The 18,998-nt window shown below is 47.8% G+C and overlaps 1 protein-coding gene across 4 annotated transcripts in view; it reads right to left on the reverse strand.

Annotated features, from left to right (window-relative positions):
• AKAP10 (A-kinase anchoring protein 10) overlaps positions 1-3,083 on the reverse strand; it is a 60,543-nt gene extending 57,460 nt beyond the window's left edge. For 2 of the 4 annotated variants that reach the window (XM_029210892.1, XM_029210887.1), the window contains exon 1: positions 2,211-2,431. In XM_029210892.1, coding sequence (XP_029066725.1) covers positions 2,211-2,298 — 88 coding nt within the window. In that variant the 5' untranslated portion in view covers positions 2,299-2,431. Of the gene's footprint in view, positions 1-2,210; positions 2,436-2,902 lie in introns of those variants that run through there. The other 2 variants (XM_029210890.1, XM_029210888.1) reach the window with 2 other exon arrangements.
• Between the last annotated feature and the right edge of the window lie 15,915 nt (positions 3,084-18,998).

Genomic DNA, 18,998 nt, shown 5'->3' on the forward strand with positions numbered 1-18,998 from the left:
CATTTAAGCTGAGATCTGAATGACACCCCTCAGAGGACTTCCTTAACCACCCAACCTCAATAGAGATGACTCCCTAGACCAGGGTGTTAATGGTCAGGGATGGTGAGAAATGGTTGGATTTGGGTATATTCTGGGGTAGACCTAACAGATCAGATATACAGTAGGAGAGAAAGAGGTTCAGGAAGATATTAAAGTTTTAGCCTGAGCAATTAAAAGGCCAGAAATGTAATTTGTTAAGATGAGAAAAAGTGATGTACAGGTTTAGGAGGACTAAATCTAAGGCGAAATTTTAGATACAGTAGGCTAAAGATTTATCTATTAGACATCTATTAGGTAGAGGTATAAAGTGGACCAACGGTTGGGTACACAGTCTGAATTCAGGGCAGAGAATCCAAGCTGGAGATGTAAATTTGGGAGTCATCAGCAAATAGGTGGTATTTAAAAATGGTATTCAGAGACTGGATGGGATCCCTAAATAAGACCATCTCCAGTTTCTATTCTTGCCACATCCAGTTTCCAAAAAGCATCTAGGATGATCTTTTTAAAACATAAAAAGAGATCAGATCACCCCTCTTTAAAATTTTAAAAGTAATATTGTTTCTGCACTTGGAATAACACCTAACCGTGACCTACAAAGCTCTGAATCATCTGATCCTTGTCTACCTCTCTAAGCCCGAGTCACAGTGGGCTTCTTTTCTTTCTTGAAGGGCACCAAACTCTTATCCCCCAGCCTCTGAACACGTTATTCCCTGTGCCTAGAATGCTCTTCCCTGGCCTCTGTATGTTACCTCCTGCTGTTCCTTCAGCTCTAAGTTTCAAGGTCACCTGCTGAGGCCTTTGACTAACATCAAACCGAAATATGTTTCTTCTCTCAAGCTCTTTCATAACACTGTATTCAATTTGTAAACAGAGAGAGGGAGACAGAGAGAGAGAGGGAGAGAGATTTATTGTCCGTCTACCCCAGCAGACAACAAGCTCCATGGATATAAGGATTTTGTCTTGTTCAGTGCTTAATACTGAGCGCCTAGCACAGTGCCTGGCAAACAGTGGACGTTCAAAAGTATTTGTTGAATAGAGACAACAGTCTATTGTGCAACATGCAATTTGCCTCATTATACACAGAATGCTCCCCCCCCCCCGAAAAAAACACTACAACTAACCATTCCAACACTCAAACAAATTAGAGAGCTATTAACTATACCAAGGTACCTTACCAATAAAGCTTCCTTGTACCATTTTACCACTTTCATTCATTCAGAGTGCTTTTCATTCACTCATCACACGGCATCAGTTATTAAAACTCTGTGCGTACTTAAAAAGAAATCTTTAATTTATAGAGTTGAATGGGGCCTTTAGGAATCATTGAATTCTCAGGTGAGAGAGGAAAGAGGGTTACCATTTTTCTGTCCCAGGTGACAGAGTTAGTAGCAGAGCTGTCACGTGAACCTAAGCCCCTGATTTAGTTTAGTGCTTTCCCAAAAACCCGTTTTTGTCTGGTAAATTTTCCCGGAAGCAACGAGAATCGATACAAGAACCACTAATCAACCCAGAAGGCCCACACTTGTCCACTCTGGATACGTACAGGTAACGAAACGCCAACAACCTTACCCAGGCTCAAAATCAAGCTGCCTCTACTCAAAAATTGGGCAGCTACTACTGAAAATCAGAAATATAAGCAGTTTGCTTCTGAAGTTTGGGTGCCAGGACTTAGTAAACTTGCTAATCCATCAAATGAAGGAGTCGTTTTCGTTAGGAGACTTTTAGCCATAAGTTAAGCACTGTCACTTCGGGGACAGCAGAATCCCGCTCCCCCACCCCACCCCCCGAAAAAAGGGGAAACTGGAAAAGAGCACTAGTTGAAGAAAACAATTTTTTCACGTGTTGCTTGACATAAACCCCTCAATATTCTGACAAGTCCGAGACTTCCGTAAAGAAAGCACGGAAGGAATTCCCTTCTTCTGGTACAAACGCACACACACGCACCACCCCGTCCCCGAAAAGCTGTGTGTCCGCAAAAGGCACCACTCCGCGCGGGTCCCAGCACACACTTCGGAACCGGCTGGGCGCCCGCCCGCCCGCGCGGAGGCCCCGCTCCCTCTCGCCAAGACCGCGGGCGCGGCGCACAGAGCGTCCTTCCGCGCCGAGGCCTCGGCCTCGCCACCACCCGCCGCCCCAGGCCCGGCCCCGCGCCCGTCCGCGGCCCTCGTTACCTTTCCGCCGGAAGAAGGACATGGCGGGGCCCGGGTCGGGGCGGAGGGCGCGGGGGGACTGGCGCGGAGAGGGCCCGGCTCCCCTCATTCAGCAACCGGCCCGGACTTCCGGGTCCGCAGCGGCCGCCACGCTAGGCCGAAAAGAGACCCGTCTTCCGGGTGCGGGCCCCGCCGCCTCCTGGAGACGTGCCGGTAGCTCCCGCCGCCATGTTAACAACAAGCCGCCCGCCCGGAGTTCCGGTCCTTCCCCGCGCGGGGCTTCACGGGAGGCCGCGCGCCGACCTCGCCCCCGCCCGCGGCGGGACGCGCCCGCGCCGCCCACGTGACGCGCGCGCGCGCAGCCTGCGCTCGGCCCGGGACCCCGTGGCTCTCGCGGGCTGGGACTGCGCGGGCGCTGCCCGAGCCGAGCCAACCTTCCCGGAAGCGGGGCCCCTGCCACGGCCAAGTGTGGCCAGGGCACTGGCGGCCAGAGCGGCCGCACCCCCGCGCTCCCAGCGAGCGGACCCCGGAGCGGGCCTCGAGATGCGGGCCAGGTCCCGGGATGCGGACTCCGGACACCACCTGCTCTGTTCTTCTCCGCGGTCCCCGCGACCTCAGCCGTGGAGGAGGAAAGTGGGCCTACTACAGGACGCGATCCCTGCGAACGCTCAGCTCTGAAAGGGCAGCGACATAAAAGCCTCGCTATTATTTACCGGGCGGAGTCCAGTGGGTCATCCTTCCAGCCTCGTTCAAATGCCATTTTCCTATGAACCTCTGACCTCCCTCTGCCCTAAAGCAGAGTGACCAGCCTCCCACCCGTGGGGCCCCTCCCACAGGACTGCGTAATCCCTGTAGCTGGGCGCTCCTGCCGGGGAGGAGCCTGTAAGATCAATAAATGGGTTTTTCAAATCTGACGTCGATCAGGTGACGGACGGAGCAGCAGAGGTCCAGAGAGAAGGGGCAACTGGTCCCAGAGTATTCGGCGTGTCTGTGTTGAGACTGCAGTTGAGACTGTAACCAGAACCCGGGGTCTTTTCACCATACAATCAGAGCAGGTTGATAGATTTGTCTGGGTTCGGGGCATGTAAGGTAATCACAGCTGATGCATATTGAAAGTTCTCTGAGCGCAGGTGCCAAACCCTCCAGATTGATGATGGTCCTTGGGGGTGATCTTGGTATGGTGGAAACCGGACACACAAACATAACCTGCCCAAGGTCAAGTCCTAACTGGAGGCGAAGCCTGGACCTCAGAGTCGGCTCCAGAGCCAAGATCAAGCCTCGCCCCGGGTGGGGAGAGTGGCCGGGCGGGAACAGGAGACTGGCCGCGGCTGTGGATGCCCGAGTGTGTCCCCAACCTGAGCAGGTGCTGGGAATGGACCCCTGTCTGACGGTGGAGGCTGCAGCGGGTCCGAGCGGCTTCCCCGGGTCAGCAGTGCGCTGCCACCAGCCTGGCTCAGGGGGACCACTCTCTGCGGTCTGTGGCCGGTGAAACCCCGGATGCTGCCCCTGCTCCTTGGAAAGGGAGATGGGGCTGACGTCCAGGGCGAGCGGGGCTGGGGTGGGTCTCTGTGGGTTCCCACTGGGTCGGTGTAAGGGGTAAGGGGCATCTGGCGGGGACCCGAGCGCAGGACGGCTACCCTCCAAGCTAGAAGTGCGGCGCCCTCTCTCCAGAGTCCACAACCCCTTGGCAGGGCTGTTTTGTGTTTGTTGACTGGTTGATTGGTTGGAACGAATGGGACGGGACGGAGGAGTGCAAGACAAGCCCCGAACATCTCCGGGACGGGAGCAGCGCACAAGGGATGCGGGGGGGAAGCACTCCAGTCCCTCTAAATCTCCTTCCTCTTTTCTTCAACTACGCAAAGAATCAACTTAAAAGCAGGGTCCTATCGCGCCTTCCAGTGTGATCTCTGTTCCGGAGCCCCTCCTAGCAGAAATTCTGCAGCTGCCTTTATTCCTGAGACAGCTAAATGCATCCCAGTCAGCTAATAATAGCCGTCATTATTTATACAGTACTTATCACATGCTCTCAAGGGACTGAGTGATTTATAACCACAATCTTAGGTAATCCTTCACCTTCTCCCCCACAAAAACCCTTGTGAGGTGGCTACCATCATTACCCCCAATTTACAGTTGATGACTCCGAGGCTCAGGGTAACTTACCCAGGATCACAAAGCTTAGTAAGGGGTAGGGACAGGATTTCAATCACCATCAGTCTGACTTCAAGGCCATTTGCTTGTACCACTTGCTCCTGTCTTTCCCTCCACCTGCTGCTAATTCCCATTTATGCCATGTTCCAGCATGAGGTGTCTATTTATTGGGCAAGAATGAGGGGATGAGAGATAATTTAGCAGTGCAGACGCTTTCTGAATCACCACCTGTTAAAGTGTTTATATGCTTAGGGAAGCTTTAAGAGAATTATCATTTAATCTTTTGGAATGTGATGATCCACATATGAATAGAGGTAAAATAAAACAACAATATCAAAATAAGCAAGAAGATTCCATTAGCCTGAATACCCAGTTGTGACAAATTGACACTTTGCGTTGCATTTCTAAGTTAATTTGTTAGAGCCACTTTAATTTACACGTAAAACAAATTTAATTTTTGTGAAACAAAATTAGTTTTTACCAGAAGGAATTTCTTTCATTATGTTCCTAATTTTAAGAGAATCCTCACAGGCTTTTTCTACCAGTTGTATTAATTACAACAAATCAGTGAGGTAAAATCAGCAAGTTAATTATCACAAAGCCAGTGAATAAAATTAATCTCCTACGACAAATACGATTTACAAATCAAATGAATGGTGTCCCACAACAAATATTCGAGCACGTTAGTTTTCTATATCAAACATTCATAACATCAAGGAAACTATTCAAACAAATTGTTTGGTATTATAGGAAAAGAAAGCTCCTTGTACTTTTTAAAAAATTTTATTTATTTGTTTTTATTTTTGACTGTGTTGTGTCTTTGTTGCTGTGCACGGGCTTTCTCTAGTTGCAGTGAGCGGGGGCTACTCTTCGTTGCAGTGCGCGGGGGCTACTCTTCGTTGCAGTGCGCGGGCTTCTCATTGTTGTGGCTTTTTTTTTTTTTTGTGGTACATGGGCCTCTCGCTGTTGTGGCCTCTCCCGTTGTGGAGCACGGGCTCTGGACACGCAGGCTCAGCTGCCATGGTTCACGGGCCCAGCCGCTACGCAGCATGTGGGATCTTCCCAGACCGGGGCACGAACCCGTGTCCCCTGCATCGGCAGGCGGACTCTCAACCATTGCGCCACCAGGGAAGCCCTGTTGTGGCTTCTTTTGTTGCAGAGCATGGGCTCTAGGTGCCCCGGCTTCAGTAGTTGTGGTGCGTGGACTTAGTTGCTCCGCAGCATATGGGATCTTGCTGGGCCAGGTCTCGAACCCATGACCCGTGCATTGGCAGGCAGTTTCTTAACCACTGCGCCACCAGGGAAGCCCTCCTTGTACCTTTTTAATAAGCAGATAAAAACTCAGATTTTTAACAAAATTCAGAATATATATTCATATAACTTAAAATTCTCCTCAACTGTCTAACAAAGGCTAATTCATAACCCAGTGTTTTACATTATCAAAAGCATTTGTATCAATAGCTCTGTAAAATTTATCTCTAAAAAAATTGTGGCCTCTGATTTCAGTTTTAATCAAAGGTGAATCAAAGCAATTTGGGCTTAACAAAATTTATTTCTTCTGTAATCTCTATGTCATGCCAAGTAAATGGGAGTTTAGCGCACATTTTTCCCATCAAAGGAACCCAAAACCAGTAGTCAGGAAATTATAACAATAATAATCTCTTACATTTGCATAACAGAGACTTTCACTTCTAATAACAGTGGAACAGGTAACTGGGACCAGCCAGCCACCTGCTGAGGAAAGCTGAAAAGGGTGAACAAAATATTAAAAGACATTGAAGAAATAAGAAGGTAATAAAGAATTACCAGGTGAGGATAGAGAAGAAAAACAAAATCCAGTGAATCACGTCCTGCGTTTGGGGCCTCCTGTTCAGGGAGCGTCCACTGTTCATGGAAAAGAGACTGAGAAGCTGAGTGATGCTTTTGACAGCAACACGGACTAAAAGGACAGAAGTTGGAGCCTGCTTTGGGTTGGGATTCTGAAAAATCTACACCAGCCCTTGCCAGGATGCAACCCAGCTTCAAGTCATCTGTGTGACTCAGGAAACCTTAATCCCTAACAGTAAATTAAGAAAATCCTGATTGCTAGTGATCCAGGTGCCTGATAGAAGCCAATGCAAATCCTCTTGGAATAAGATACTAACATTCAAATTCTCAAATTATTTCCACAAACAATTTTTCAAAAACAATGCCTAACACACAATCACAGATATCAGACACATGAAGAGATAACATGTCAGGAACAAGAGCCAAGAGAAGTGGCAGGTAATAGAATAGTCACACCAGAGCGCCAGGTAGTGGAATTATTGGAGATAGATTTTAACATAATGCTGCTTACTATGGTCAAGGATATAAAAAACAACTGGAAATTTGGGCAGAGAACTGGAAATTTGGGTAGAGAACTGGAAACTATAAGAACTGACAGAGTATATACGAAAAGGAAGCAACTAGATATTCTAGAACTGAAACACAAAATAACTAGATAGATCTGTAAACTGAGTTACAGCTAAAGAGAGAATTTGTGAAAAGATGAGTCAGAAGAAAATATCCAGAATGAAGCACGTAGTGAAGTTTAGAGAAATAGAGAATACAGTGAGAAAGTTTACCATATGTTTGATCAAAGTCCCAGAAGAGGAGAAGAGAGAGAATGTAGCAGAGGAAATATTTGAAAAATTAATGGCTGATAATTGTCCTGAAGTGATGACAAAAACCAACCTACCAGTTCAGGAAGGATTATGAACTCCTCACAAAAATAAAGAAAAAGATGGGCTTCCCTGGTGGCACAGTGGTTGAGAGTCTGCCTGCCGATGCAGGGGACGCGGGTTCGTGCCCCGGTTCAGGAAGATCCCGCATGCCGCGGAGCAGCTGGGCCCGTGAGCCATGGCCGCTGAGCCTGCGCATCCGGAGCCTGTGCTCTGCAACGGGAGAGGCCACAACAGTGAGAGGGCCGCGTACCGAAAAAAATAAATAAATACATAAAATAAAGAAAAAGAAATACACACCTAGATTATTAATAATGAAACTTGAGGAAACAAAGAAAAATTATCGAACATTGCTGAGGTGGGGGAAATAGATTACCTTCAAAGGAATGACACTTTGGCTGCTGAGTTTTTTCAACAGCTACAATGGAAGCCAGAAGACTGTGGAATTAAATCTTCAATGTGCTGGTAAAAGTAACTACAAACCTCATCAAAAATATATTTCAAAGATGACACAAAATAAGACATTTTCAGACAAAAACAGGAAAAAATTGTCACCAGCAGAACTTACTAAAGGATACTCTAAAGAATTTGCTACAGGCCAAAAGAAAGTGATGTCAGATGGAAAGTCTGATAAGCAAAACATTATAAAGAGCAAAGAAAGTGGTAAATATATAGATAATTGTAAATAAACATTTAATAACATTGTGAAAGTAACCAACTGTGAAGTGAGGGGGCACAGTCCACATAAGATCACCCTAATTTATGACACCAAATACAAGTTTGGGGGGCCCCAAGACCACCCTTAGGTTTGATAATTTGCCAGAAGGACTTGCAAAACTCACTGAGAGCTGTTATATACTCACAGTTAAAGGATACAGATTAGAATCAGCCTAGGGAAGAAATACCAAGGGCAGAATCCAGGGAGGTGCCAAACACAGAGTTCCCAGTTGTCCTCTCCCCGTGGAGTCTGGACAGCATTACTTCCAGGCATTGATTTGTAACGGTATTCATGGAGGATTGCCAACCAGGGGAGCTTACCCAAGCCTCCGTGTGTAAAGATATTTTGGGGCGGGGCAGGGCGCCATCAAATAAGCGTGGTTAACTGCCCTTGTGGCTGATCTCAGTCTCCTGGCCCTCAAGAGGTCACACCAACAGATGTCGCATGACCCAAAGCCCCCATCCCAAATCACATTGTTATTATATGGCTGGCCCAAGGCCAAACAAAAAAAAACACTCCTATCAGACATGACATTCCAAGGGCAAGAGATAACTTTCCTGCAGCCCATGGCTAAGGCCAGACTCCCCTTTGGGCAAGTTAAATTGTTTTCTACACAGACATCTAACAGGTTTAAAATTTTCACCAATGTGGCAGGCCCCTGAATCTCTGTAGGGCTTATATCCCACCTTCTGGCATGTATGTGTCTTACCAGGGCATCTAGAATACCTGCTGTTTTTTGCTCACTGGGTCTAGGTAGCATGATGTCATCAATATAGTGCCCCAGTGTCATGTTCTGCAGAACGTCCAGATGGTGAAGGATTCTTCAGACCTGCACTGTCCAACATGGTAGCCACTAGATACATGTAGCTATTCAGCACTTGAAATGTGGGTAATTGAATTAAGATGGGCTGTATGTGTAAAATATACACCAGATACCAAAGACTTGGCATGAAAAAATAATTTAACACAGCTCACTAATATTTTATATTGATTTCATATTGAAAAGATAATATTTTAGATATGTTGGGCTAAGTAAATACAGGTATTATTAATTTCACTTGTTGCTTTTTGAACTTTTTTTAGTGTGGTTACTGTGAAAATTAATAATAAAAGGAAACCTCAACTAAAATTGGAGTTGAGAAGGCCTGTAGAGGGAGGTCTCCCACCCTACCCCTCACCATTAATTACCCCAACAGAAAGACATCAGTTACTGACGGGGAGATGGAGAGAGGTACCTTACACCCCTGAACAGGAAGTGCCACTGCTCTACTACCACAGAGGGTGGAAGGAAGGCTTTCTTCTCACCCAGCAACAAGCCCAGCCAGTGGAAAACACCACAGCTCAGCCAATGAGAAGCTGTCATCATTGGGGCTTTTAGTTTCCTCCAGTGAACTTTCATTTTTTCCTTGCAGATTTGGTGTCTTGTGAGAGCCCAGTTCCTGATTCATAAATGGCTGTCTTCTCTCTGTGCCCTTACAAGGCAGATGGCACAAGAGATCTCTCTGGGGTCTTCTTTACAGAGGCACTGATCCCAGTCACCCCCAAAGTCCCTATCTCCTGATAGCATCACACTGGGGGTTAGGATTTCAACATGTGAACTTGGGTGAACCCAAACATTCAGTCCATGACACTGCCCATCAATCTCCCTCCAGGGACATAATCATCATTAGGTCAGCCATTCCACATATCCTGAGGGTCAAGTCACCCTCTGGCACCTTTCCCACCTTGGGTGTGGCAATTATGTTCACCACGTCTCTGACAGTTTAGGGCTGTCACATGGGCTCTGCTATCCTGGAGTCCTGTTATGACCCTTGACAGTAGGGAGCACAGTTCCATAGCAGCATCTCCTCCCCTAAGTCCTGGGCCACCATTCAGGTTCTCATGACCCAGTGGCCTTCTCACTAATTCATTCCTTCTTGTTTCAGAGAAGGGAGTGACCTCTGGGACTTCCCAGGAAACACAGTCAGCTGATGGAGCCTCTGGCAGGACACAGGACATTCTGACTCCCCACCTCTCTCACCTAGGATTGTCAGCCCTCTGGCATGTCCAACCTGCTCCAGGCACAGGCCAGCTGCTAAAGGAAGACCACACGCAAAGAGTCACAGGTGTTTGCAGTAAAGCTGTCAGGTTTCAGTGCCCAGGGGATGTGGGCCAGGGACAGAGAGTGTCTGCTGTGTTACTCTAGTTCCCACTTGGGGGCTGAGGAAATAACCACAGGGTGGGTCTGAAGACTCCCTAGGCCCACTGTCAGCTAAACTGGAGCTAGGACTAGTTATCGTCTGACCTCCATAGGCCTTCATTCTAAACACAGGAGCATGTGATGTTTTGAGTTTTTGGGTTTCAGTCAGTCTTATCACAGATCCCATATCACAAAGTCCTTGGAAATTCTGGTGTTCTCCCTTCCCTGGTGCATAGATACCCTGGAAAATGACCTCAAGTCTCTCTGGGGGGATGATTGGGGAAATATTTGCCATATATAGGCGTGGTGGTGTTGCAGGACCTTCCTTAAGGAGAGCTGACTTCCCTATCAAACAATGAGTGCTGGGCCTGTGAACTGACTTATACCTGGAAACTTGGGAGGGAACGTGATTTTCCATTAGGACAGCTGACATCAGCCTTCTGCTCATGAGCTCTTGATTATTTTTAAATTATATAAGCCAGCGTGTCCTAGTTGGTTGTCCATCTTTCTCCCCACTAGGAACACAGTGACCCACTAGTGACCCAATAGCCACTGCCCCAGATCCCTGTGGGTTAAGGAGCCCTGAGAGCTGGTCCAGCCTAGTTTTCTGGCACAATAATTACACTCGCCTTCCTTTGATATTTCAGTGCAGTCACCTGGCCTCCTCTTCCCGTTCATGGCCACCTCTCACTGGCCACACTAGCCGACAGAGCACTGCCACCGTTAAGCATCTCAGGCCAGTGGCCTTAATAGAGGCTGTGTCCTTCTTACACAGTAAATCGATTCCAACATTTCCACCTCCTTAGCCCTTCTCACCTTTCCTCAAGACTATGTCAGTCCCCATTTCTCTAGGCCAAGTTCCATCCCAACAGTCTATTTGGAACAGCCCTGGGTGTTCTTGCTGTATCACTGGATCTTGACTTTCAGACAAAGGCCCCCAAGGGGGAAAACACTCCCCTTATCCAGGCTTATATTCCACCTGTTCCCCAGTCCGAGAGCTTCAAAACCCTCCCGTGTGACCCCGGTCTCTGCCCAGGTGCAGTGGCCCCCACGAGTCCTTTGGCACGTGAGCTGTTTCCTCTCATCAGAGAGGGGATGGCTGTGCGGAGACCTGGCCTTGGCTGTTTGCTTTGAGGCCATCAGGAGTGGAGGGCAGATCTCCAGCAGAACCAGAGGCATCTTGCAGAGCACCTGCCTCCCCTGAGGTCGTGGTCCCACCTCCTCTGGAGAGGAGAGGGGGCTCGAGGAGTCTGCAGGTTCAGCTGCTCAGGGGTATCCTCTCAAATGCCCCCATTTCACAGGTCGGATTCCACGCCTGCCTATCAGGTGGGGTCCCATTGGGACCATGCACTCTTTTTCAGCTCTGCCACTCCTGCAGTTAGACCGTGGGCCTGCTCTGCAGCAGAGTCCGTCCTGCAATTGTTCCTTACAAGGGGTCGGTGGCTTTCACGGTGTGACCCGAGTTGGCAATTAGCCACCCTGAACCCCCCACCCCTTCCATTTTTCAACTGGCAGCCAGGCCACCGCATGGTCATTACAGGTATTGCTGCCCCGGGACGCTAAGTGCCTCAGCTACACCTGTGGCCACAGGTGAGAGCCTGAGAAATCTTGCTGCCTGGGGCTCCCTGCTCACTGGCGGCGACTGGCTCCTCCACTCCCCACCAGCAACAGTGCCATTTTTTTTTTTAATTGAAGTCTAGTTGATTTACAATGTTGTGTTAATTTCTGCTGTACAGCAAAGTGATTCAGTCGTACATATATATACATTTTAAAAATATTCTTTTCCATGATGGTTTTATCTCAGGATATTGAATATAGTTCCCTGTGCTATACAGTAGGACCTTGTTGTTTATAACAGTGCTCTTATTGCTGTTATACTGGTGAATATCCTAACTCCCAAATTTCAACCACAGAAAGCAAAGCCTGCAGCAGAGGGCTCCCAGCAGGGCTGCATTCAGGGTGCCTTCACGGGGGGGAGGGAAGCGGGGAAGGGGGCGGAGCCAGTGGGAGCCTGTGTTACCGAGTGGGCTGCCCGTGAGTGGGCAGGACCGCCGGGTCCGTGGGACTGCGTCCGGGGGAAGTGTACAAACTGCGCCCACCGGCTCCCAGCCCGCACTCGTCGGGGAGTCACCCCACAGGGCGTCGAGTCTCCTGCGCTTCAGCGCTGGGGTACAGACCTCAGGGCGCGGTCAGTATGGGAGCCCCGGAGCCGGGGCGGGAGGCACAGCGGGGGGCGGGAGGTGAGGTGCTGTCCGGTTACCCCTGAGCGAAGCCGTCCGGAGCCCGTGCAGAGCTGGCAGTAGAGCCAGCTGAGACCGAGAAGGTCCGGAATGGCCCAAGTCAGGGATCAGAGGAAGCAGTGGGCAAACACCACGCGCTTCACACTCCCGCCCACCACCCCACCCCAGACCGGCAAGTTCAGAGCAGCCAGGAGTGCCCCGAGGGAATGGGTTTGTAGGGTCGCAAAGGTGCACGGATTCCAGGGCATCTGTGGAGCCTGGAGGTTTGACTGCCCATGTCTTTAACGTGCTAATTTAAGGTGAGAATTTCAGCTATCATTTTTCAATTGCAGTACAGTTAATTGGCAATGTTGTGTTGGTGTCAAACATACAGCAAAGTGATTCAGTTATATATATTCTTTTTCAGGGTCTTTTCCCTTACAGGTTTTTACAAGATATTGAGTATAGTTCCCTGTGCTACACAGTAGGTCCTTGTTGTTTACCTATTTTATATATAGTAGTGTGTATATATTAATTCCAAATTCCTAATTGATCTCCCCCCCTCCCCTGCTATCACCTTTGGTAACCATAAGTTTGTTTTCTTTGTCTGTGAGTCTATTTCTGTTTTGTAAATAAGTTCATTTGTATCATTTTCTTTAGATTCCACAGATAAGTGATATCCTGTGATGTTTGTCTTTCTCTGACATACTTTGCTTCATATGATAATCTCTAGGTCTATCCATCTTTCAGCTATCATTTTTGAGCACCTACCAGACATACTTTTAGAAAACTTAATTCCCATAAGAGGTCTCATTTTGCAGATGAAAAAGAGTCTCAGGTGGGCACTGATTTAACCAGTCTGCCTGATTCTAGTGACTAGGGTGTAGGCTGGACATTTAACCGCAAATTGTTTTGTCCCCCTTCCCCCAAAAGGAGACTAGCGAGCCCGAACCTTTATCGTCGGTCCTCTTGTCCCCTCCTTTCGTTGCCTGTGTACAATACCATCAAACTCATTCATTTAAAATGAATTTGGGTGGCATCTCTCCCATATTCTGTTACTATGGGGATCCATCCTGAGATGCTCAGTATCTAGACGAAAAGCTAGAGATGAGAGACTAACATTTGCTGAGTGCGTACTGAATGCCAGATATTGTCCAAGGGACTTTTTATTTGATTAAAGTAATGGTGCATTTAATTCTCACAGCAGCTTGAGATCTTAGGTGTTATTATTTGCCTCATTTTGCAAATGAGCGACTGAGTCTTCAGAGAGGGCAAATGAATTGCCTAAAACATTTCAGCTAAAAAGGCAGAGCCCAGGATTGGAACACGGTTTCCTCTGCCTCTAAAGCCCTCTTTCTTTGTGCCATGCTGCGTAAAGGGTTGGTTTGTCAAATCTGATGACTCATTTCATTTGAAAATAATAACCAGGTTTCACACAGGTGTCTTTTTGAGAATGTGAAGTGGCTGAATGATTTTCAGTTCCTGATTCTCTTTGCCCTGACCTAGGGGACTCAGAAAGCAAGTGTGATACCCGGGTCTGCAGCAGAAACGCAGATGTCCCCAGACAACTTTTGTCTGTAAGCCGAGCAGAGCCACAAGCAGAGGCCAGAACCTGCCTGAACTGGGATTCCTCAGACCGAGGTGCTGAAGGATGAACTTTCCATCCAAAGACTACTCAAGCCTGCACGTGCTTTTGGGCACAGATGTTCGTAAGAATTTTTTATAACAGATGAATGTGTAGAGAAACTGAGCCTTGCCCTCGGTGTTGTCAGACAAGTCGACCCTGTAGCCAAGCAGAGAAAACAGCTAGCAGCTGGGTCTTGTACAAACCCTCTTTGCACAGGCTTCTGGAACCCGTCTGGCTAATTGTGCCACGAGGGAGCTGGCAAGACCGGAGTTGTCCCCCTCCCAGTGTGAGAGGAGAAGAGGGATGGTGAGGCCATATCCCAGAAAGAGGGAGGCCCTGTTCTGGGGATGATCTGTGTGTACGGGGCCAATGGGGATTTCCTGTCTGGTGTTTCCTCACCGCAGCTGCCGGACTAGGTGAGTCCATCTCTTAACCGTTGTCTCCACCGGGTTATCCAGGAAGACTGTCTCCACCAGGTTATCCAGGAAGACTGACTCCACCGGTTCCTAAATGTTCCGTTCCTGAGTGTTATGTCTTACCAGAAAGAATGTAGGTCTGGGAACAGTGATTTGGATATCTACCCCAACCCAATATTTGTTCTTGCGTAAAGTACTTACCGTTGATGAGTGGCATCTGTAAAATGGAAATATCACCTGCCTCTTGGGGGTGGTTGTTCAGTTAAGGATAATATATTGGAATAGATAACTAACGAGAACCTACTGTATAGCTCAGGGAACTCAATGCTCTGTGGTGACCTAAATGGGAAAATCCAAAAAAGAGGGGATATATGTATCTGTATAGCTGATTCACTTTGCTATACAGTAGAAACTAACAAAACATTGTAAAGTAACCATACTCCAATAAAAATTAATTTAAAAAATAAAGGTAATGTATTGGAAGTGCCTAGAACAGAGTTGAGCCTATAGAAGTCACTCAACAGGTAGTAGCTACTACAGCTGTTACTGTTGCAATGGTTCTATTGCTTTCGTTATTTATTTATTTTTATAAATCTATTTATTTTATTTATTCTTGGCTGGGTTGGGTCTTCGTTGCTGCATGTGGGCTTTCTCTAGTTGCGGCGAGCGGGGGCTACTCTTCGTTGTGGTGCGTGGGCTTCTCATTGCAGTGGCTTGTCTTGCTTTGGAGCACGGGCTCTAGGCGCATGGGCTTCAGTAGTTGTGGCTCGTGGGCTCAGTAGTTGTGGCCCACGGGCTCTAGAGCACAGGCTCAGTAGTTGTGGCACACGGGCTTAGTTGCTCTGCAGCATGTGGGATCTTCCCGGGCCAGGGCTCAAACCCATGTCCCCTGCATTGGCAGGCGGACTGTCAACCACTGCGCCACCAGGGAAGCCAGCTTTTGTTATTTATTTATGTTGAATGTCTAGGCCCTGTTCTAGGCCCTGGGGTATGAAAAGGACCTCATCAGAACACTCACAGGAATTCAGGACAACTGGGGGCAGAGACCGTGGCCCCCAGGAAGGGACCATCAATACAGGTGCCCTGTTTTGGAGGAAGGTCAGGAAGGTCTGGTGGCTTCACTCTACCAACCTTTGGCTGCCTGCTTGATTACCATCCCGTCCCCCTGAGATTCGTGCTCCGGCTCCTGGAATGTCACCCCTCCTGTGCAGGTGCCAGCAGTGCTGCCATGGCACAGCTCCAGAGGGAGGAGTCCACCTGCTCCAGTGGCTCATTTACATAGGCTGCCAGGTGCTATGATCACCCAGTCTGGAGGGGGTGGGAGAGAAGGATACGGCTGCTCTTGGGGTTGCAGAGGGAGTCTCTGTTCTAAGTGTTCTGAGAGTGGAAACTGTGGCCGAGGGGTGTGAGGGGAGAAACACCTGCAGAGCAGCGGGACTCGAGGAAGCCGAGGAGGAAATCCCTGGGCAGGTTTCAGACGACGGTCGTGAGAAGGGAGCACAAACCCACATGCTCCCAGCATCACACATTATAAATATTGCAGAGTCTACTGGGGACAAAGCCCAGAAGCAGAGATGTGTCAGGCACACGGTCATGGCCCAGGCAGCTCAAGCCCCCAGGGATGAACCTGCCATCCGACAAAATCAGGCCATTACCTCCTGCAAGGAGGGACTGCACACTTGAGCACCCACGGGGAGGACTCAGCAAACAAGGGACAGCATAGTTATTCTGGGATTTGCGGGAAGGGTGGCGTGTTGGTGACATCTAGACAGAGCCGTGTTTTGATGGGCTCAGAACAAAGCAGGGTCAACATCCTGTTGTGTTGAGGGTCAACACTGGGTCTGGACCTAGAGCCTTGTTTCTTCTGAAACAACACATTTCATATAGTTGGGGGTTCTCGTTCCATATCAGAGGGTAAGGATGGGTATTAGGGGCAACTAACAGATTCTGCCTCAGTGGAAGAACCCAGATTCAGAATGCAGCTGTCTGACCCCAAAACCAGCGCTCTCAGCCTTGGCCATTCATTTAATCCCATCTGTAGACCCAGAAATGTCTTCATTCCTGCAATGGCTCCCTGTGTATATGCAGCTAATGTCACATGCAGGAATATGCCTCCATATGAAAAAAGTGTATTTATATTTGAAATTGAATTGAATTTGAATTCTGAAGTTGTAGTGAATTCCCATGTAACATAGAGGTTCTTAACTGGAGACTGAACCTGGCTATGGTCTTAGGGGGTCCCAGGATCCCTGGAAATGTGTGGGATTGGTTTGTGCATTTATCTGGAGTGTTCATTGTTTCATCACATCTTAACATGAGCCCATGATCCAAAGTGTTATGAATCCCTGCATAAAACATCTAAAAGTTCTTATTCAAAGCTCCAAATAATTCTGCTGTATTCTGTTAAAAGCAGCCTACTCTTTGGGGCTCTGCATTTCAGGGTGCCTAGTTCAGTACTACATCAGTCCTCTAGGTGGCAGCAAAACCCTCGAATGCACTGCTGATTTCTGAATTTTCTTAGCACATTGTTTTTTTTATGCCAAGTATGGAACCCAAACCTGGAGCTTCTTTCAGCTCTTTCAGTGGTCCATCTTACCATGAGCTAAATATATTAAAGTGGCCTGTGACCACCTGGTGAGAGGGGAAGGTGGCTTGGACCAGGTGGTCACAGGGCAGATGGTGAGAATTCATTGATTTAGGAACAGATTTAAAAATTGGGCCAACCGGATTTACAGAAAGATGGGATATGGTGTGTAAGAGAGAAGAGTAAGAATGACTTCAACATTTTTCGTCTGAAGGCTAGATTTGACATTAACTAAGATATGAAAGGCTTCAGGAAAAGCAAGTTTGAGGAGAAAAGCAGGTGTTAACTTTTGAGCAAATTGCATTTGAGATGCCGAGGATTGCAGTTGGATATATGAGGATGGAGCTCAGAGAACCCCCAGCAGGAGATAAAAATGCGGGAGTCCCTGGTACATAGATGGCATTTAAAGCCCTGAGACGGGGTGAGCTCACGAAGGGAGTGAGTGTAGTGGTGGCCTAAGGACTGCACTCAGGGGCACTCCAAGGCCAAGAGAGTGGGAAGATGAGGACGAACCAGCAAAGGAGACTGAGAAGGTCCATCCAGAAGGAGAAGGACAACCCGAAGAGTGTGGCTGAGAAAAGTATTACCAAGAGGAGGAAGCGATGGGCTGGGTCAGATGCTGCTGAAAGGTCAGGTAGGATTAAGAACTGAAAATTGGACAACAAAAAACCAAACAACCCAACTGGAGAATGGTCAGAAGAGCTAAATAGACATTTCTCCAAAGCAGACTTAACAACAGATGGCCAAGAGGCACGTGGAAAGATGCTCAGTATCCCTAATTATTAGGGAAATGAAAATCAAAAGTGCAGTGAGGTACCACCTCACACTGGTCAGAATGGCTACCAGTAAAAAGTCTACAAATAACGAATGCTGGAGAGGGTGTGGAGAGAAGGGAACCCTCCCACACTGTTGGTGGGAATGTAAATTGCTGCAGCCACTATGGAAAACAGTATGAAGGTTCCTCAAAAAACTAAAAATAGAGATGCCATATGATCCAGCAATTCCACTCCTGGGGATATATCTGGAGAAAACGCTAATTCAGAAAGACACATGCACCCGTATGTTCATAGCAGCACTATTCACAATAGCCAAGACATGGAAACAACCTAAATGTCCACCAACAGATGAATGGATAAAGAAGATGTGGTGCATATATGCAATGGAATACTATTCAGCCATAAAGAAGAATGAAATAACGCCATTTGGAGCAACACAGATGCAACTAGAGATTATCATACTAAGTGAAGTAAGTCAGAAGGAGAAAGACAAATACCATACGATACCACTTATATGTGGAATCTAAAATATGACACAATGAAGTTATCTGCAGAACAGAAACAGACTCACAGACATAGAGAACAGACTTGTGGTTGCCAAGGGGGAAGGGGGTGGAGGAGGAATGGATTGGGAGTTCGGGATTAGTAGATGCGAACTATTATATACAGGATGGATAAACAACAAGGTCCTACTGTAGAGCACAGGGAACTATATTCAATATCCTGTGATAAACCATAATGGAAAAGAATATGAAAAATGATGCATATATATGTATAACTGAATCACTTTGCTGTACAGCAGAAATTAATACAACATTGTAAATCAACTGTACTTCAATAAAATTTTTTTTAATGACTAGGACCTAAAAAAAAAAAAAAAAGAACTGAAAATTGGGCATTGGGTGTAGGAGTGTAGAGGTCTTTGATGACCTCCACCAGAGTATTTCTTGGAGGGCCTGGGACAAAAGTCTGGTGGGAGGGGGCTCGCAGGAGAAGGGGAAGAGAGACACAGTCAGCACATCAGCCAGATCATCGGAGGAAGTTTTCTGGGAATGGAAAGAAACTTGTGGGATAGTAGCTGGAGGGAGGGGTGAGGTTAAAAGAATATTTAACCAAAAAAAAAAAAAAAGAAAGAAAGAAAAAGAATATTTATCAGACAGGAGAAAGATGTGCTGTTGGGAGAGCAGGGAGCTGATGAAGTAGCAGAGTGAGGAGGAAGTGCCGGGTGGGAGGTACGCCGGAGCGGGGATTGGGGAGCGAGGCGGGACCCCAGGACTGTTCATCCATCCCGACCGGTGGGGAGGCCTGTCTGGACGCAGGTGTACAGAGATGTGTGGGACGTGGAAGTTCCCCCTTGGATGCGTCCGGTTCTCAGCAAGGTCAGCAGCTGAGGCTGAGGAAGGGGAAGGAAGTGCTGGAGGTCTGAGGACGGAGAAGGAA

Source organism: Monodon monoceros, unplaced genomic scaffold (genome assembly GCF_005190385.1).
Source record: "Monodon monoceros isolate NGI ecotype Baffin Bay Population unplaced genomic scaffold, NGI_Narwhal_1 Super_Scaffold_9, whole genome shotgun sequence".
Lineage (NCBI taxonomy): Eukaryota > Metazoa > Chordata > Mammalia > Artiodactyla > Monodontidae > Monodon > Monodon monoceros.